Here is a 14,712-nt window from a genome sequence, read left to right on the forward strand (position 1 = left end):
GCCAAATACTGGTTTAATTAAAGAACTGGGGAGTCCAAGAAAATTAGAAATTTTCTAATTTCTATAACAAAACCAGCCATGGTAAATCAAAGGGAATGGTCCTCAATATTTTTAAATGGAAAGAAAAGATCTGTGCCTTGGCCCATGATAGGTAGACTAATAAGTATCCCTCACTCAGCCAGCATGATCATGATGAATAAAACCTTTCCCTTAGCACCTGTCTTTCCTATGTCTCTGAATAACCTGTGTCACTAGGCCCAGCCAGCCCTCTGGAGGATTTGTAAAAAGTTAAGTGGAAAGGGACTAAGAAGCCACATTGAATCCAGGGCTCTTACTTTAGCAGCAAGGAATTGGCAGTCCTGAGATGCAGAATGAGTTCCACCAACTCAAACCATTTTTGAAGCCACTTTCTTATTATTACATTGCCCTCCCCTCCATTGGGACCACCATCTTGCTGTTGCTGGTTTCTTTAAATATATGTTTTTTTAATTTACTTCAGAGAGAGGGAAGGATAGGGAGGCAGAGATAGAAACATTAATGATGAGAGGGAATCATTGATAGGTTGCTTCCTGCACACTTCCTACTGGGGATCAAGCCTGCAACCCGGGCATGTGCCCTGACCGGGAATCGAGCCTTGACCTCCTAGTTCATGGGTTGATGCTCAACCATGGGGCCACACTGGCCAGGCTGCTGTTTTTAATAATAGACTGGCTTTTATCTGGCAGCAAACACTTTGATTCACAGATTCCTACTCGAGAAGGAGTGTCTCCTTGTTGGTCGCGGTACAGAGCAGGCCCGTCGATCAGCTCCATACTGGTGTGAGGCGGTCCTCACAGCCAGCCCTTCCTGTTGGCCTCAGGAAGAGGGCTTCCGGCTCAGGCTTCCCGATGGAAGTAAGCAGCTTTTCCAGTTCCTGCATGCTCAGATAATAATGCAGCTGCCACCCTTTCATACTAAATCCCTAGGTGAGCCTTACCTCATAGTTCACTTTCCTGAGAGCTTTCACCAGTGTTATGCTGTTAACCATATGCACAGATGGGCTTGAAGCTGGTTGCTACTTACTACCTGGAAGGTTGAGAGAGGGACTAGAGCACAGGCCACTGTTTGACCCCAGATGAGATCTAGTTCTAGCAAAGCATCCTTCCCTGTCACAGCGGGAGTTAGGTAGGTGTTAACTAAAATAGTTATGCACCTCCCTATCCAGCTTCACATGAAGCGAGAACCTGGTAGCTCATTTTAAAACACAGTGAACTGCTCCTGTGTACTAGAAATTATAGAGGGAAGTTGTAAAGCAAAGCATATCCTAATCCAAACAGGTTTCTTTCCGTTGTGTCAGAGATGCTGACCTGGCCTCTGCTGAGGCTAAACGCTGGGTGGGTGGGATAGGGTGGGGAGCAGTGTCTCTAGAAGATAACTCCCTTGGCAGCCACAAAGGGGAGAGTGAGAGTCTCCCTGCCTTTCTCCCCAGCCCTACGAGTTGTTTCAGAACTGGGGCTGGAGCCAGCCTTCATCCCTGCTGCCAGACTGGCTGCGCATGAGGCTGGGCACGGGAACAGCTGGCACAGCAGAAGCTGGAGTAATACTCATTGCCACAGAGCTGGGCCTGCAGGATGAGCTCACAGTTGGCCAGCTCCGGCTGATCCATGCAATCCCTGCCGGGGTCCCTCGGCTGGGCGGCCAGTGCTGCAAAACAACAAGGGAGAAAGAAAGGGTGAGGAAGTTCTGTGCTGAAGATTCTCACCATTTCATTCCTTACAAGTGGCACGGTGGCTGTCAGAGTCCCCCAGAATGCAGTTGCTCTAACCTTTCAACACCTGTATGTACAACTACAGGAGGAATCACAGTTTCCACCCATTCTTTTTTTTTCTTCAATTACAGTTGACATGCAATATTATATTTGTTTCAGGTGTACAACATAGTGATTACACATTCATATAACTTACAGAGTCTCAATAAGTCTAGTTCCCATCTAAACCATGCATAGTTATTACAGTATTACTGACTATATATTCCCTATGCTGTACTTTACATTTCTGTGACTGTTTTTATAACTGCAATTTGTATACCTTAATCCCTTCCCCTTTTTCACCCATCCTCCTAAACTCTCTCCCCTTTGGAAATCATCAGTTTGTTCTCTGTATCTGAGTTTCTGTTTTGTTCATTTTTTTTTTTCAGATTCCACATGTAAGTGAAATCATATAGCATTTGTCTTTCTCAGTCTGACTTGTTTCACTTAACATAATACCCTCTGGGTCCATCCATATTGTTGCAAATGGCAAGGTTTCATTTTTTATGGCTGAGTAATATTTCCTTTTATATATATGTACCTCATCTTTATAAAATAATTTAGCGATAGATACTTAGGTTGCTTCCATATCTTGGCTACTAAAAATGCTACCATGAAGATAGGAATGCATATGTCTTTTCAAATTTGTGTTTTGGATTTCTTCAGATAAATACCCAGAATTGGAATTGTTGGGTCATATGGCAGTTGTATTTTTAATTTTTTGAGGAACCTCCATACTGTTTTCCATAGTGGCTGTACAATCTGCATTCCCACCAACAGTGCACGAGGGCTCCCTTTTCTTCACATCTTTGATAACACTTGTTGATTTATTGGAGATAGACATTCTGACAGGTATGAAGTGATATCTCACTGTGATTTTAATTTATATTTCCCTGATGGTTAGTGATGTTGAGCATCTTTTCATATGTCTATTGGTCACCTGTATATCCTCTGTGAAGAAATGTCTGTTTTGGACCTTTGCCCTTCTTTAATTGGATTGTTTGGGGGTTTTTTGGTGTTAAGTTTTGTGAGTTCCTCATGTATTTTGGATATTAACCCTTTATTGGATGTCTCAATGAATATCTTCTCCCATTCAGTAGGTTGTCTTTTCAGGTTTTTTATTTTTGTTTTGTTAATCCTCACCTGAGGATATTTTTCCATTGATTTTTTTTTTTTTAAGAGAGGGTGGGACGGAGGGGAAGAGACAGAGAAACATCAATGTGAGATTGGTTGCCTCCCACATGTGCCCCATCCAGGGCCGGGGAACAAGGCAGCAACCGGGGCACATGCCCTTGACCAGATTGAACCCATGACCCTTCAGTCCACAGGCCAACGCTCTACCCACTGAGCAAACTGGCTAGGGCTCTATTGTTTAAAACTCTATTTTATTTATTTGCACTCTGATCTTTATTATTTCCTCCCTTCTCACTTTGGGCTTTGTTTGTTCTTTTTTCTAGTTCCTTTATGTGCAAGGTTAGTTGTTTGAGCTTTTTATTGTTTTTTGAAGTAGGCCTGTATTGCTATTTCTCTTTCTCTTCAAACTGCTTTGGCTGTGTCCCATAGATTTTGGGTCATTGTGTTTTCCTTTACGTTTGTCTCAAGGTATCTTTTATTTTTTTATTTTTTTTAAAATATATTTTATTGATTTTTTACAGAGAGGAAGGGAGAGAGACAGAGAGTTGGAAACATCGATGAGAGAGAAACATCGATCAGCTGCCTCCACTGGGGATGTGCCCGCAACCCAAGTACATGCCCTTGACCGGAATCGAACCTGGGACCCTTCAGTCCGCAGGCCGACGCTCTATCCACTGAGCCAAACCGGTTTCAGCTCAAGGTATCTTTTAATTTCTTCCTTGATCTCATTGTCAACCCATTCATTGTTTAATAGCATGTTATTTAGCCTTCATGTGTTTTTGTCTTTTTCAGTTTTCTTGTTTTGATTTCTAGTTTAATACCATTGTGATTGGAAAAGATGCTTGATATGATTTCAGTTTTCTTAATTTATTGAGACTTCTTTTATGGCTTAACATGTTGGCTATCCTGGAAAATGTTCTGCGTGCACTTGAAAAGAATATATATTCTGCTCTAAGGTGAAATGTTCTAAAAATGTCAATTAAGTCCATCTGGTCTAATGTGTCATTTATAATTTCTTGTTGGATTAATCCCTTTATGAAATGCCCTTCTTTGTCTCTTGTTACAGCCCTTGTTTTAAAGTTGATCTTGTTTAAGTATTGCTCCCCCAGCTTTAGGGGTGGTGTCTATTAGCATGAAATATCTCCTTCCATTCCTTTACGTTGTGTGCTTGTTTTTCTAGCTGAAGTGGGTCCGTTGTGGGCAGCATACGTGTGGGTCATGTTTTTCTATCCATTCAGTCACCCAATGTCTTTTGATTGGAGCATTTAGTCCGTTTACACTTAAAGTAATTATTGATAGGTATGTAGTTATTTCCATGTTATTGTTTTTGTAGTTCTTCGCTGTTCCTTTCTTATTCTTTTGCTCTCTAACAAGTATATGTTGGTGACTTTCTGTAGTATCGTGTTTGGATTCCCTTCTCTTTATTTCTTGCATATCTCTTGTAGATTTTTGGTTTGTGGTTACCATGTGCTTCCGTATGTTTATACCAGTCTATTTTAAGTTGATGGTTGCTTAAAGTCAAATACATTATAAAATGACTATAATTTTTACTTCCTTTGTGTGTGTGTCCCTTATTTTATTACTGTAATTACACATGATCGTCCTACTTCTGCTTTTAACCTTTGTACTAGCTGTTGATCCACTGCCTTAATACTGTTTGCCTTTGTCAGTGAGAATTTTTATTTCCTATGATAGCTTTGCAGGGTAATCTTGGTTATAAGTCTGTGCTTTTCATCACTTTGAATATTTCTTGCCAATCCCTTTTGACCTGTAAAGTTTCTTGTGAGAAATCAGCTGACAGTATTATGGGACCACCTTTGTAGGTAACTAACTGCATTTTTCTTGCTGCATTTAAGATTCTCTGTTTGTCATTCACCTTTGGCATTTTAATGTGTCTTGGTGTGGCCTATCTTGTTTGGGACTCTGCACTTGTGTCTATTTCCTTTGCCAGATTGGACAAGTCCTTTGTCATTATTTCTTCAAATAGATTTTCAATCCCTTGCTCTCTTCTGCTTCGGTACCCCTACGATGCAAATGTTGGTTTATCCTGCCCTAGCCAGTTTTGCTCAGTGGATAGAGTTTTGGCCCTCGACGGAAGGGTCCTAAGTTCGATTCCGGTGAAGGGCATGTGCAGGAGGCAACCAATTGATGTGTCTGTTCCCCTCCCTTCCACTCTCTCAAAAAAAAAAAATGTTGGTTTATCCCAAAGGTCCCTTATACAAATTTTTTTTCATTCTTTTTCTTGGTTTTTCACTATCTTATTTTCCAGATCTGATTCTGTGTTTCATCTAATCTGCTGTTGATTCCCTCTAATGTAGTGTTCACTTTTGACTGGTTCTTTTTTTTTGTATGATTTCTCTTTGTTGAGGTTCTGAGTTCATCTGTTCTTCCACTGAGCTCACTGAACATCCTTATCACCAGTGTTTGAACTCTTTATCTGGTGGATTGCTTGTGCCCATTTCATTTAGTTCTTTTTCTGGAGTTTTGTCCTGTTCTTTCATTTGGAACATGGCTGTCTCTTCATTTTGGCTGATTCCCTGTGTTTGTTTCTATGTACTATGTAAGTCTGCTTTGTCTCCCAGACTTGGCAGAGTGGCCTTATGTAGCAGGTGTCCTGTGAGGCCCAGTGGAGCAGTCTCCTTATTCACCTGAGCTGGGTGTTCCAGGAGTGTCCCTTATGTGGGTTGTTTGTTCTCCTGTTGTAGTTGAGCCTGATTGCTGTTGGCATGTCAGTAGGTGAGATCGACCCTCAGGCTGACTGGCCATGACTACAGAAAAGCTGTAAGGGCTGACCCCAGGAGCAGGAGTTGCTTTAGCAGATCTCTTGTGCCAGTCAAGTCTGCTCGTCCCGTGTGTTGTTTGTGGAACTGATTGGTGATACTTTGGTGTGGTCTGAAGCTGGCCACTGTCTGTGTTGGTTCTGGAGGCTCTTGGGAAGGGCTCTGGTGCAGGCCAAGGTCAGCCGCCATCTGTGCCTAGCTTGGGGCTGCCTAATGGGAGCTACCAAGTGATTTGCGATTGGTTGCTGCTTGTGCTGGCCTTGGGGGCACCCAGGAGAGGCTAAGCTGCGAACTGAGGCCAGCTGCCACTAGTGCCATATTGTGGCCACTTAGCTGAAGCTACACTCCAGGCCAGCATGCGCTGCAGCTTATGCCAGGCTTGGGCCACATAATGGGAGCTACAGGGCACACCAAGACCAGCTGCTGTTTGTTTGGGAGATTTTATGAAAGTTTGCAGCAAGGACAGCTGCTTTTGTGGAAAAGTCACTGGAAGCGGCTTAGGTTGGCTGTGAGTTGGTTGGGGCAAACAGTGTTGGCCAGGTTAACGGAGAGCTCAGATTTGGCACCCGCCTCCCTCCTTGCTGGCTGGGTGTGGGACTTGCCCTCTCCTACCAGTCTCGTCATGGCTGCTTCTGTATATCCTTAGTTATAGGACTTCTGTTTCCTCTTCTTCAGGCGGTTCTCTAATTTAGGTATAATTTGATGTGATCGTGGGGGAAGATGAGCACAATATTTACTCTGCCATCTTGACTGGAAGTCATTTTCCGTCCATTTTTGGCCCTGCTTTAGCATGCAGTGATCCTCCTGTTATTCTTTGGCCACATCAGCACAGCCCATTGCAGACTCCCAAGTATTGACTTGACTAGATGATTAAACATCTCGAAGTTAACTCCCTACCCTTACTGTTGAGACCTGACAAGCTAAATGCCCTCTGCCTTGGCCTTTAGATTGGGAAGAAGAAAGAGTAGGATCGGCCCTAAAGAAAAATTTTGAGTTGGCAAGTGCTGTTTTGTCTTCTCTCTCACTGCTGGTTTCCTCCCGCCTCAAAGCTTTGTTTATTCAGCAGTCCCAGTTTACCTTAGTCACCTTGTTTCCCTGTTTTCCTCTCCCGCCCTGAGAAAGCAGTGCGAGTTAGTCAAGGTGATAGGAAAACGGTCTTGTGAGCAATGCTCTAATACTGAGCACAGAGCACTGGTCCCCTCCTTGGCATTTACTAGGAGTTTCTGTATCTGATAAACTGCGAGAGTTTCCGTCTGCTGCTTCACCTTAGGACCGAAGTGGCCTATCTACGTAACCTCCTTTTTCTTTCTGGAACGGGCTGTTCCCCGCTTGGCTTGGTCCCGAGTAGCACTTTCCCAAAAGTCAAACCTCTTGGACCTCGGGGAAGACTTATCCCAAAGTACAACTCAGTGACCATTGACTATAGCGGCTAAGCACACCCCCTCCAGAGCCAGACTTCTGGGGCGCAGTCCTGGCTCTCCCACTTACTTGCCAGCTGGCTCACTTTAGGCAGATACTTAAGCTCTGTTTCCCCATCTGCAATGGGCACATGAGTGTTTAACTGTGTTTTTTCTCTGTACTATTTTCTGTTTCTAAACAATATTTTAAGCAAAAAGAGTAAGTCCTCATAGTAGAAGATGTCCCTTACTCTATTACTCTAGAGCAGCTGTTCTCAACCTGTGGGTTGCAACCCCTTTGGGGGTCAAACGACCCTTTCACAGGGGTCGCCTAAGACCATCAGAAAACACATATATAATTACATACTGTTTGTGATTAATCACTATGCTTTAATTATGTTCAATTTGTAAATGAAATTGGAGGTCACCACAACATGAACTGTATTAAGGGGTCGCGCGCGGCATTAGGAAGGTTGAGAACCACTGCTCTAGAGCAAGCCTGTCAAACTCCAAGGCTAACACGGGCCAGATAAACAAGGTTTAAGTTTATGTGGGCTGCAAAAAAAACCCAAAAGCTTCAGTTTTCATAGAAGCATGCTGAATACACAGGGCTGAAATAAATGAGCAATCATTAACATAATAGAACATTTTAGTAAAATATTTTTTCTTGAACATTAACTTACCAGACACTGAAAACTGCACAAATTAATAAGTATAACGCAAATAAACCTATTTTTCTTTTTCTCCAAAAGCGAAATATTTCCTGTTGCGCACACCAAACAAGTTAGTCCAAAACTAATGATGTGGCAGTCGGCTGCTAAAATATTCACTGCTAGTATTAGTGGAGAGAAATGGTGCATGTAAGAGAAATGAATGCAACACGATTATAGTTATCAGTCATTAGTGAATATTGTAGTTTGGTAATTATGTATAACAGGATATTGTAAAAAGTTATGAAATTTGTATTAAACTGTTTCTTACATACCGTTATATTGGCTGGGCCGCATGCCCACGAGTTTGACATGCTTGCTCTAGAGGGTGACTGGTTCAAGCACCACCCCCGCCCTAATGCTAACACTAATTTCAGTGTTCGCCACCAAACCGTGACTAGGGCAAGGTGAAACCCCACCCCCACCCCCCAAAGGAAAAATGGCTGCAGCCTAATCCATGGAATGAATACAGTTAGGAGGGAGGCCACTTCTAGTAAAGAAAGATGCCCCCAAAATATCTAAGATTAGCAACACGGCAGTCCAGCACGGGTGGGAGAAAAGTGGCCGACGGAGGCCATAGTGCTGTTTCCAAGAGGCAGGTCACAGCAGACATTTCAGCATGGTGACCACACGTCATCAGGAGTCCCACCAGCCTTCGTCAAGCAAGTTTCCCATACAAAAATATCTACAGGAATCACGGCCGTCAGGGTCCTCCTAACCGCTCTCTGTCAAATAAATCTGTATTCTGGTTTGTCTCAAGTCTGGTAAGCTTGGTTATTATGTAGACAAGAGATGGATTTGCTGGGCATCATCGGAGGCGGGAAGTAGCTCCTGCAGTAGGAGGCTGTCACCAAGTATCTGAGCACCTGGTGCTGCCAAGACCTGGGCTGGACTCCGGGGACATGGGTCCCGGTCACTGTTCTAAGGAGCTCACAAACGAGGCCAAGTGTCAGTCCAACTCCCTAAGCAACACTTCCCCCAGACTGTCAGCCCCTAGCACTGACCAGTCCCCACCCTAGCCCCCCGCCCCTCTGGCTTATTTGAACACACAGCTCCTGTGAGATTGAAGATTAAACCACAAGCTGTTTCGTCAATTCTGAGATGCACTTATTTTCATATTTTAACACCTGTCAAATTGGACTGCAAATTAATTAATGGAGTCTTAGCATTGAATTGGCCTTTTTTCCTTAGTGGTATGAAAATGCATCTTAAAACATGGTATTTAGATTTAATAACAACTTAGAGCAAGAGCTAGAGAATATTAAGGCTGACATATCAACTTACTAAATAATGCAAGGAAGATTCTGCCCACTTACAGGTGTAATCGTTTAGTGAAAAGAACATTAAGTATGAGGATTAGTGCCATCTTGGCCACAAATCTGTTGCATGACCTGTGGCAGCATCCCTGGAGCTCTCCCGCTGAGTGTCTTGCTTGTAAGATGGCGGCACTAATCCCTGCCTTTCCTTTCTAGGCATATGATCAAAGGCCTTACAGGCACTTTCCAATCGTAGGACCATGTTTTGTTGCCCTAATTAGAATGGACAGATTTTAATGACCTGCCTTAAGTATTATAAACTTCCAGTCAGTCCTGTTTCTCAAAACCAGTAAATCTAAAAAATGATATTTAGCATCATCCATTAAGCTATTAGCAGATGCCTGTCATCCACTTATTTCCTTCATCCTTACTATAGCCTGTCAGGTAGTGAGGAGAGGAAGTCAGGGAGGCCAAGGCCCTGCCCGAGTCACACCTGCAAGAACAGGCAGAGTGAGTCAGGACTTGGACCAGAGTACCCGGGCCTCAGAGTCTGCTCGGAACAAGCAGCCTACCTACCTGGTGGGCCCACCTTCACCTCAGTGCTGCGGCTGACTGCCTGGCTGCCACGGTAGGTGCTGCACGTGTAGGAGCCCTGGTCCCCGGCCCGCAGGTTGTGGATCAGCAAAGTACCATCTGGAGACTGGTGGACACGGTGGCCATCGGCCCGTATCGGCAGCCCGTTCCTGGAGGGGAGGGAAGAGGACGTGAGAACTGTCCAGGGCCAAGAGGCAGGGGGAGGAGGCAATCCAAGACCTTTCCAGAGTCAGCTGCTCCCTCTGTGGACAGAGGGCCCTCACCTCACAGAAGAGGTGGGACGGTACCCAAAAGAAAGGACATTATCAAAGTGAAAGAAGTCAAAAGTGACAAACACACCAACCGAGCATAGCGCTGAGGGCTGTGACTGTGCCTCTGCCCCACAGGGGAACCACATTTCATTAACGAAGGATGTAGCAGCCAGGAGGTGCCGGGCCCTGTGCTGAATGAAGCGCCTAAGCATTCCCCGCCCCCAGGCACTGGGGTGGGGGTGCAGGTGTTGGGGGGAGACTGGCCTGAGGATGAGGAGAGGGCAGCATGGGGTCTTGGGAGCTTGGAGGAAGGCCATGGCCGGGCCGCGGCTCTGGTCAGGAGAGTGGACTGGGTCCAGGGGGTAACAGGACTGACGTGGTATCTACTTTGAAAGGGTCTCTGACTGCAGTGGAGGCTGAGGGACAAGCCTGAAAACAGACCAGGTCAGAGGCTGCTGCACAGGTAGATGACACGGCAAGAAAGGGACTGGGAGGAGGGTCGGATGTGGGAGAGGAGAAATGGAGGACAGCGGTTTCTAGGCTGGGGTGCTGGGTGATGGGGGTACCCTCCACCATGGGAGACCCAGGACAGTGATGAGGGGTGAACGGTGAGGTTATTGTCCACCATTTTGCATTCGGGTGCCTGTGAGATACCAGGAGGCATCGGGTTTGAGGTCTGGACCCAGGTCATGCATCTCCACTGGGTGGTCCCGGAAACGTGTGTGTGCGTGTTTGCCGAAGGCGACGTTAGATAAACCGAAGACCAAGGCCCGACCTTGAGGGCCATTGGCGATGAGCCAGCTGGGGAAGAAGCAGGAAGGGCACAGGCCGTGTGGGGATTGGGATGTGTCCAGAGGATTTAGGAGCAGGGAAGTAGCTGGGGGCCTTGGCCAGGGGAGGAGGTGAGGCCCCCGTTCGAGGGCTGAGTGGGTGGACAGGCGGAGACATGCTCTAAACAGAGGTGCTGTGAAGAGGAAACTGCTCAAAGACCCGGATTCAGGGAAACACGGGGAGTCCTGAGCATGTTCCCACTGGGAAGAGCCGGGGGAGGCAAAGGTGAAGGTACAAGCCTCGTCCAGGGTGAGGGCCATTCCTGTCCTGGGATCACCCACTTGACCACGAACATCCTTCCCCTCCTCAGCCTTCAAGGCCCAGCCAGTCACCACACGGCCACCCCTTCCTGGATTCTCCCAGAGGGGAGGCGGCCGCGCTCTTCAGTGAGTGCGCAGACAGCGCTCAGGGGCACTGGGCATCTCCCGCCTGAGGGTATCGAGGGGCTCTGAGGATCCGGGATCCCCAAAACCAGTCTACTCGACTCTGCGAGGAGGAGGAAGCAAAAGGTGTGCGCTGAGTGAGCGAATCAGACCCACGAGTCCTAAACAGGCTACTGAAGTCCCCAAAGCTGAGGGTGGCCCAGTGGTTCTCAACCCCAGGGAAGATTGTGGCAACATTTGGAGACATTTTTTATTGTCATGACCTGTGAGGAGGTGCTACCGGCACCTAGTGGGCAATGGCCTAATGATGCTAGACACCCGACTGCACGGGATAGCCCAAAGTTACCGGGTCCAAGTTGGCACCAGTGCCGGCGTTGAGAACCCCCGGTATGGCCCAGCTAAGAGAAGAGAGCCGTCCTCTGGGCCTCACTGTGCAGGCGCCAGGCCTGGCGGCGGGAGTGGGAGAAGGGGGTGGGGACGGTGGGGACAGCAGCATCCCTGCAGAGAGGGGGACCTGTGCTCGGGCTGTGCAGCCTCAGGTGCGGGTCTGGAACGGAGCCTTACCGGGACCATCTGATGTTCACACTTTCTCCTGCCACCACACACAGCAGCCTGGCCGTGTCACCTTCCGGCACTGTCACCGTAGAGGGCAGCCCCGTGATGGTCAGCTCCCCTGGGCCCAAGGAGGGGGCATGGTTAGCCACTGTGCCAAGCCTGCGCACCCTGTGCCACCTGCCCTCCCAGGCCACTGGCCCCAGTCACCCTTCCATTCCACCTCCCCCTGCACCTTACCCAGAACTCTGAGCTGGACCCATCGCTGGTCTCGGTCCTGCCCATTGAAGGCGACACAGGCGTAGAAGCCACCATCTTCCACGGCCACTTGGCTGATGACCAGAGAGCCATCAGGCAGCTGCTGGTGTCTGGGGAACCAAGCAGAGTCGGGGGCTCCAGCCCTTGCAGATGGAGACGGGGGTGGGGGGGGCCGGTCTTCCTTTCCAGGTGGGAGTGGGTCTGACAGGGCCAGTGGGCAGCCAGCTGCCAGCACTCTCATTCACTGGAAGGTGTCTGACTCCTAACCCGGCAATAAATCATTTCACGTTTTCTGACACAAAATAATGTGTTTCCAGTTTTTGCTCCACTCATTTAGTGGGCTCACATCCTGGTCCCACCACTGAGGAGCTGTGTGGTGTTGAGCTTCTGTGTGAAAATGGGGTAGAATTACGTGGCTCTTCTGCAGACTGTGGTGGAGACCGGCCTCACGCTCACGTGGGGCCGCGTTTGCCGTTATGACAGCCAGGACTGTGCCTGCCTCCCTCCCCCAGCCACCACCTGTTCGCTGCCCTGCTCCTCTGTCCACTGACTGCTCTGCAAAGGCCCAAGGAGCCCTCTGCCCAGCAGCTCCATCTCGAGAGCCCCTGACTGGCCAGTGACTGCTGGCAGCTCCTTCCCCCACGGGCCTGCACAGGGTGGGGTGGGGCCGGCAGGGCGGGGAGAGGAGCTGACCAGACCTGGGAGAAGAGAGGGTCTGCCCGTCTCTCTGCCATTCGATGGTTGGGGGTGGGAAGCCCTCAGTGCGACAGGTCAGCCGGATCCGCTGGCCGGGATGGGCGTCCACCACTCCAGGCTGGCTCTGGTCCAGGCGTAGCCTGCAGAACAAGCACCCACAGCCCTGAGGGGGCCCCTGCTGCTGCCCCCCCATTCCCATCCATGCATGGGGTCGGGACCTCTGCACAAGCCTCATGGCCCCCTCCTTCTCCAGCCAGACTTAGCTTCCTAAAACCACCCCTCTGTTCTGCTAAGGACCCATCAACAACTACTGGGGCGAAGTCCAACGGCCACCTCCCCTACCTCCCCCCCTCCCCCCAGACTCTCAGACTGTCTCCTCCGCACCCCACACATCTGACTCTAGGTTGTTGGCCTGGGTTCCCTTTAGCCCCCTGCACCCCCTGCAAACCGTGCTCTTCTTCCAAGCTGTCCTGGGCCCTGACCCAGACTCTCTTCCCTTCCCGCAGCTCCTGCGTCCTGGGCCACAGCCCTGCCTGTTCCCACGGTTCCTCCTCAAGAGGCTGAGCTCAGGGGCCATGCTTGTCCAGTTCTCACCTCGCAGAGCCCTGAGCAGGGGCCACCAGCCTGGTCACACCCGCCTGGGGACCCGTTTGCCTTCCCTTCCCCCATCCACTGATCTCTATGGACCCTGGACCTCATGGGGGAGGCATTGCTGCCCTGTTACCTGGTCGAGGGCCGTGGGTGAGGAGAGGAGATGGCCCCCAGGCCCCCAGCATCCCTCCCTAGGCTGGAGTCCTGAGGACGGTGGCCCGGGGCGGGGTCCCTGGTCTGAGGGAAGTGCCTTGGCACGGTCGTGTCATCCCCTGTCATGAGGTCAGGAGGAGGAAGGAGTGAGCTGGGGGGGTTGGGGGGGGGGCGCGGGAGAAGGGTCGGCCATGAGGCCAGGGTGTGAACGTGGAGAAATGAGGGCCATGAGGAGCAAGCCCTCCACCCCAGCCACCTGAGTCCACGGTCCCATGCCTGGGCCCGGGGTGCCCCACTCAGGCCCTCTCAGCCAGTCCCTTCCCCCCTGGGGCCCTTGAGAACCCACTGGGGGAGGGGACAGAGACCTGTGATGCGAAGCTGGATCTTCAGAGAGTCGCGGCCTGGCCTGGCGCCACAGCTGTAGGTGCCAGCGTCCTCTGCCCTCAGGGGGCTGATGACCAGGGAGCCATCAGGCTGCGGCCTGTGTCTGAGTGAGTGGAACGGGGACTTGAGCTCTGGGCTCCTGAGGGCAGCAACGAGCCCGACGCCCCTCAGGCCTCAGTGCTCCAACCGGAGGGGACCGCAGCCCCTGCTCACCCCCATCCCAGGGGAATCCGAGGGGCTGTCCCTGGGGAGGATCCCGCACACACCTGTCAGAGGAGAGGGGCTGCCCGTCCTTCTGCCACCTGGTAGGGGTGTCCATGGAGGCGACACCCGGGCAGGAGAGCCGCACCACCCGCCCCAGGGGCGCCTGCACCAGAAAGGGCTCCGCGCCGGCCAGGCTCACCCTGGAAAGGTGGGCGGTGAGGACCTGAGCTACTGGCACACGTGCCACGACCGGGGCCCCTTCGTCAGTGGCCCATCCCCTCATGGGCACATGCGGGGCCAGGGGTGTCCTGGGAGGCCAAGCTCCAGAAGCCCATGGACTCGGGAATCTGCCCTCCCCTCCTCCCCCAGCCCCAGCACTGCCCCCCGGCCTGGCCCCCAGCAGCAGGGCGGCTCCCAGCCCAGGCGTGGGGAGGGCGGGAGGCCGCCAGGCCAGAGTCCCGCGAGGACCGACACGCTCCTGCTGCATTTTGTTTCTAATCTTCCCAAATCTCTCATCACTATGACGCAGTCCCAAGAGCAGTGAACAAGTGGAGCCCACCCGAACTGTGAGCTAGTGTCACCATTCCACAGGCAGGTCATGAAGCCCAGCTAGACAGACCCTGGGGACACTGGCAAGGTCTGCTGGTGAATCCAGGCACCGCCAGCTCCTGGCTGCCTGCGCGTCCCCAGGTGTCGAGGCCTCCAGGCAGGATGGGGAGGGAGGGCCGGCTGACCTCAGGGTTTTAGATCCA

The 14,712-nt window shown here is 50.1% G+C and overlaps 1 protein-coding gene across 1 annotated transcript in view; it reads right to left on the bottom strand.

The window, feature by feature from the left end:
• Positions 1–619: 619 nt before the first annotated feature.
• Positions 620–14,712, bottom strand: part of PAPLN (papilin, proteoglycan-like sulfated glycoprotein) — a 49,564-nt gene continuing 35,471 nt past the window's right edge. Inside the window, exons 23-30 of the mRNA XM_015562003.1 lie at positions 14,023–14,160; positions 13,738–13,859; positions 13,353–13,491; positions 12,631–12,768; positions 11,915–12,042; positions 11,687–11,795; positions 9,640–9,806; positions 620–1,683 (exon numbers count right to left, since the gene is read on the bottom strand). Coding sequence (XP_015417489.1) covers positions 1,508–1,683; positions 9,640–9,806; positions 11,687–11,795; positions 11,915–12,042; positions 12,631–12,768; positions 13,353–13,491; positions 13,738–13,859; positions 14,023–14,160 — 1,117 coding nt within the window. The 3' untranslated portion in view covers positions 620–1,507. The remainder of the gene's footprint in view (positions 1,684–9,639; positions 9,807–11,686; positions 11,796–11,914; positions 12,043–12,630; positions 12,769–13,352; positions 13,492–13,737; positions 13,860–14,022; positions 14,161–14,712) is intronic.

The sequence above is a fragment of the Myotis davidii genome, unplaced genomic scaffold (genome assembly GCF_000327345.1).
Source record: "Myotis davidii unplaced genomic scaffold, ASM32734v1 scaffold17, whole genome shotgun sequence".
In the NCBI taxonomy this organism is placed as follows: Eukaryota; Metazoa; Chordata; class Mammalia; order Chiroptera; family Vespertilionidae; genus Myotis; species Myotis davidii.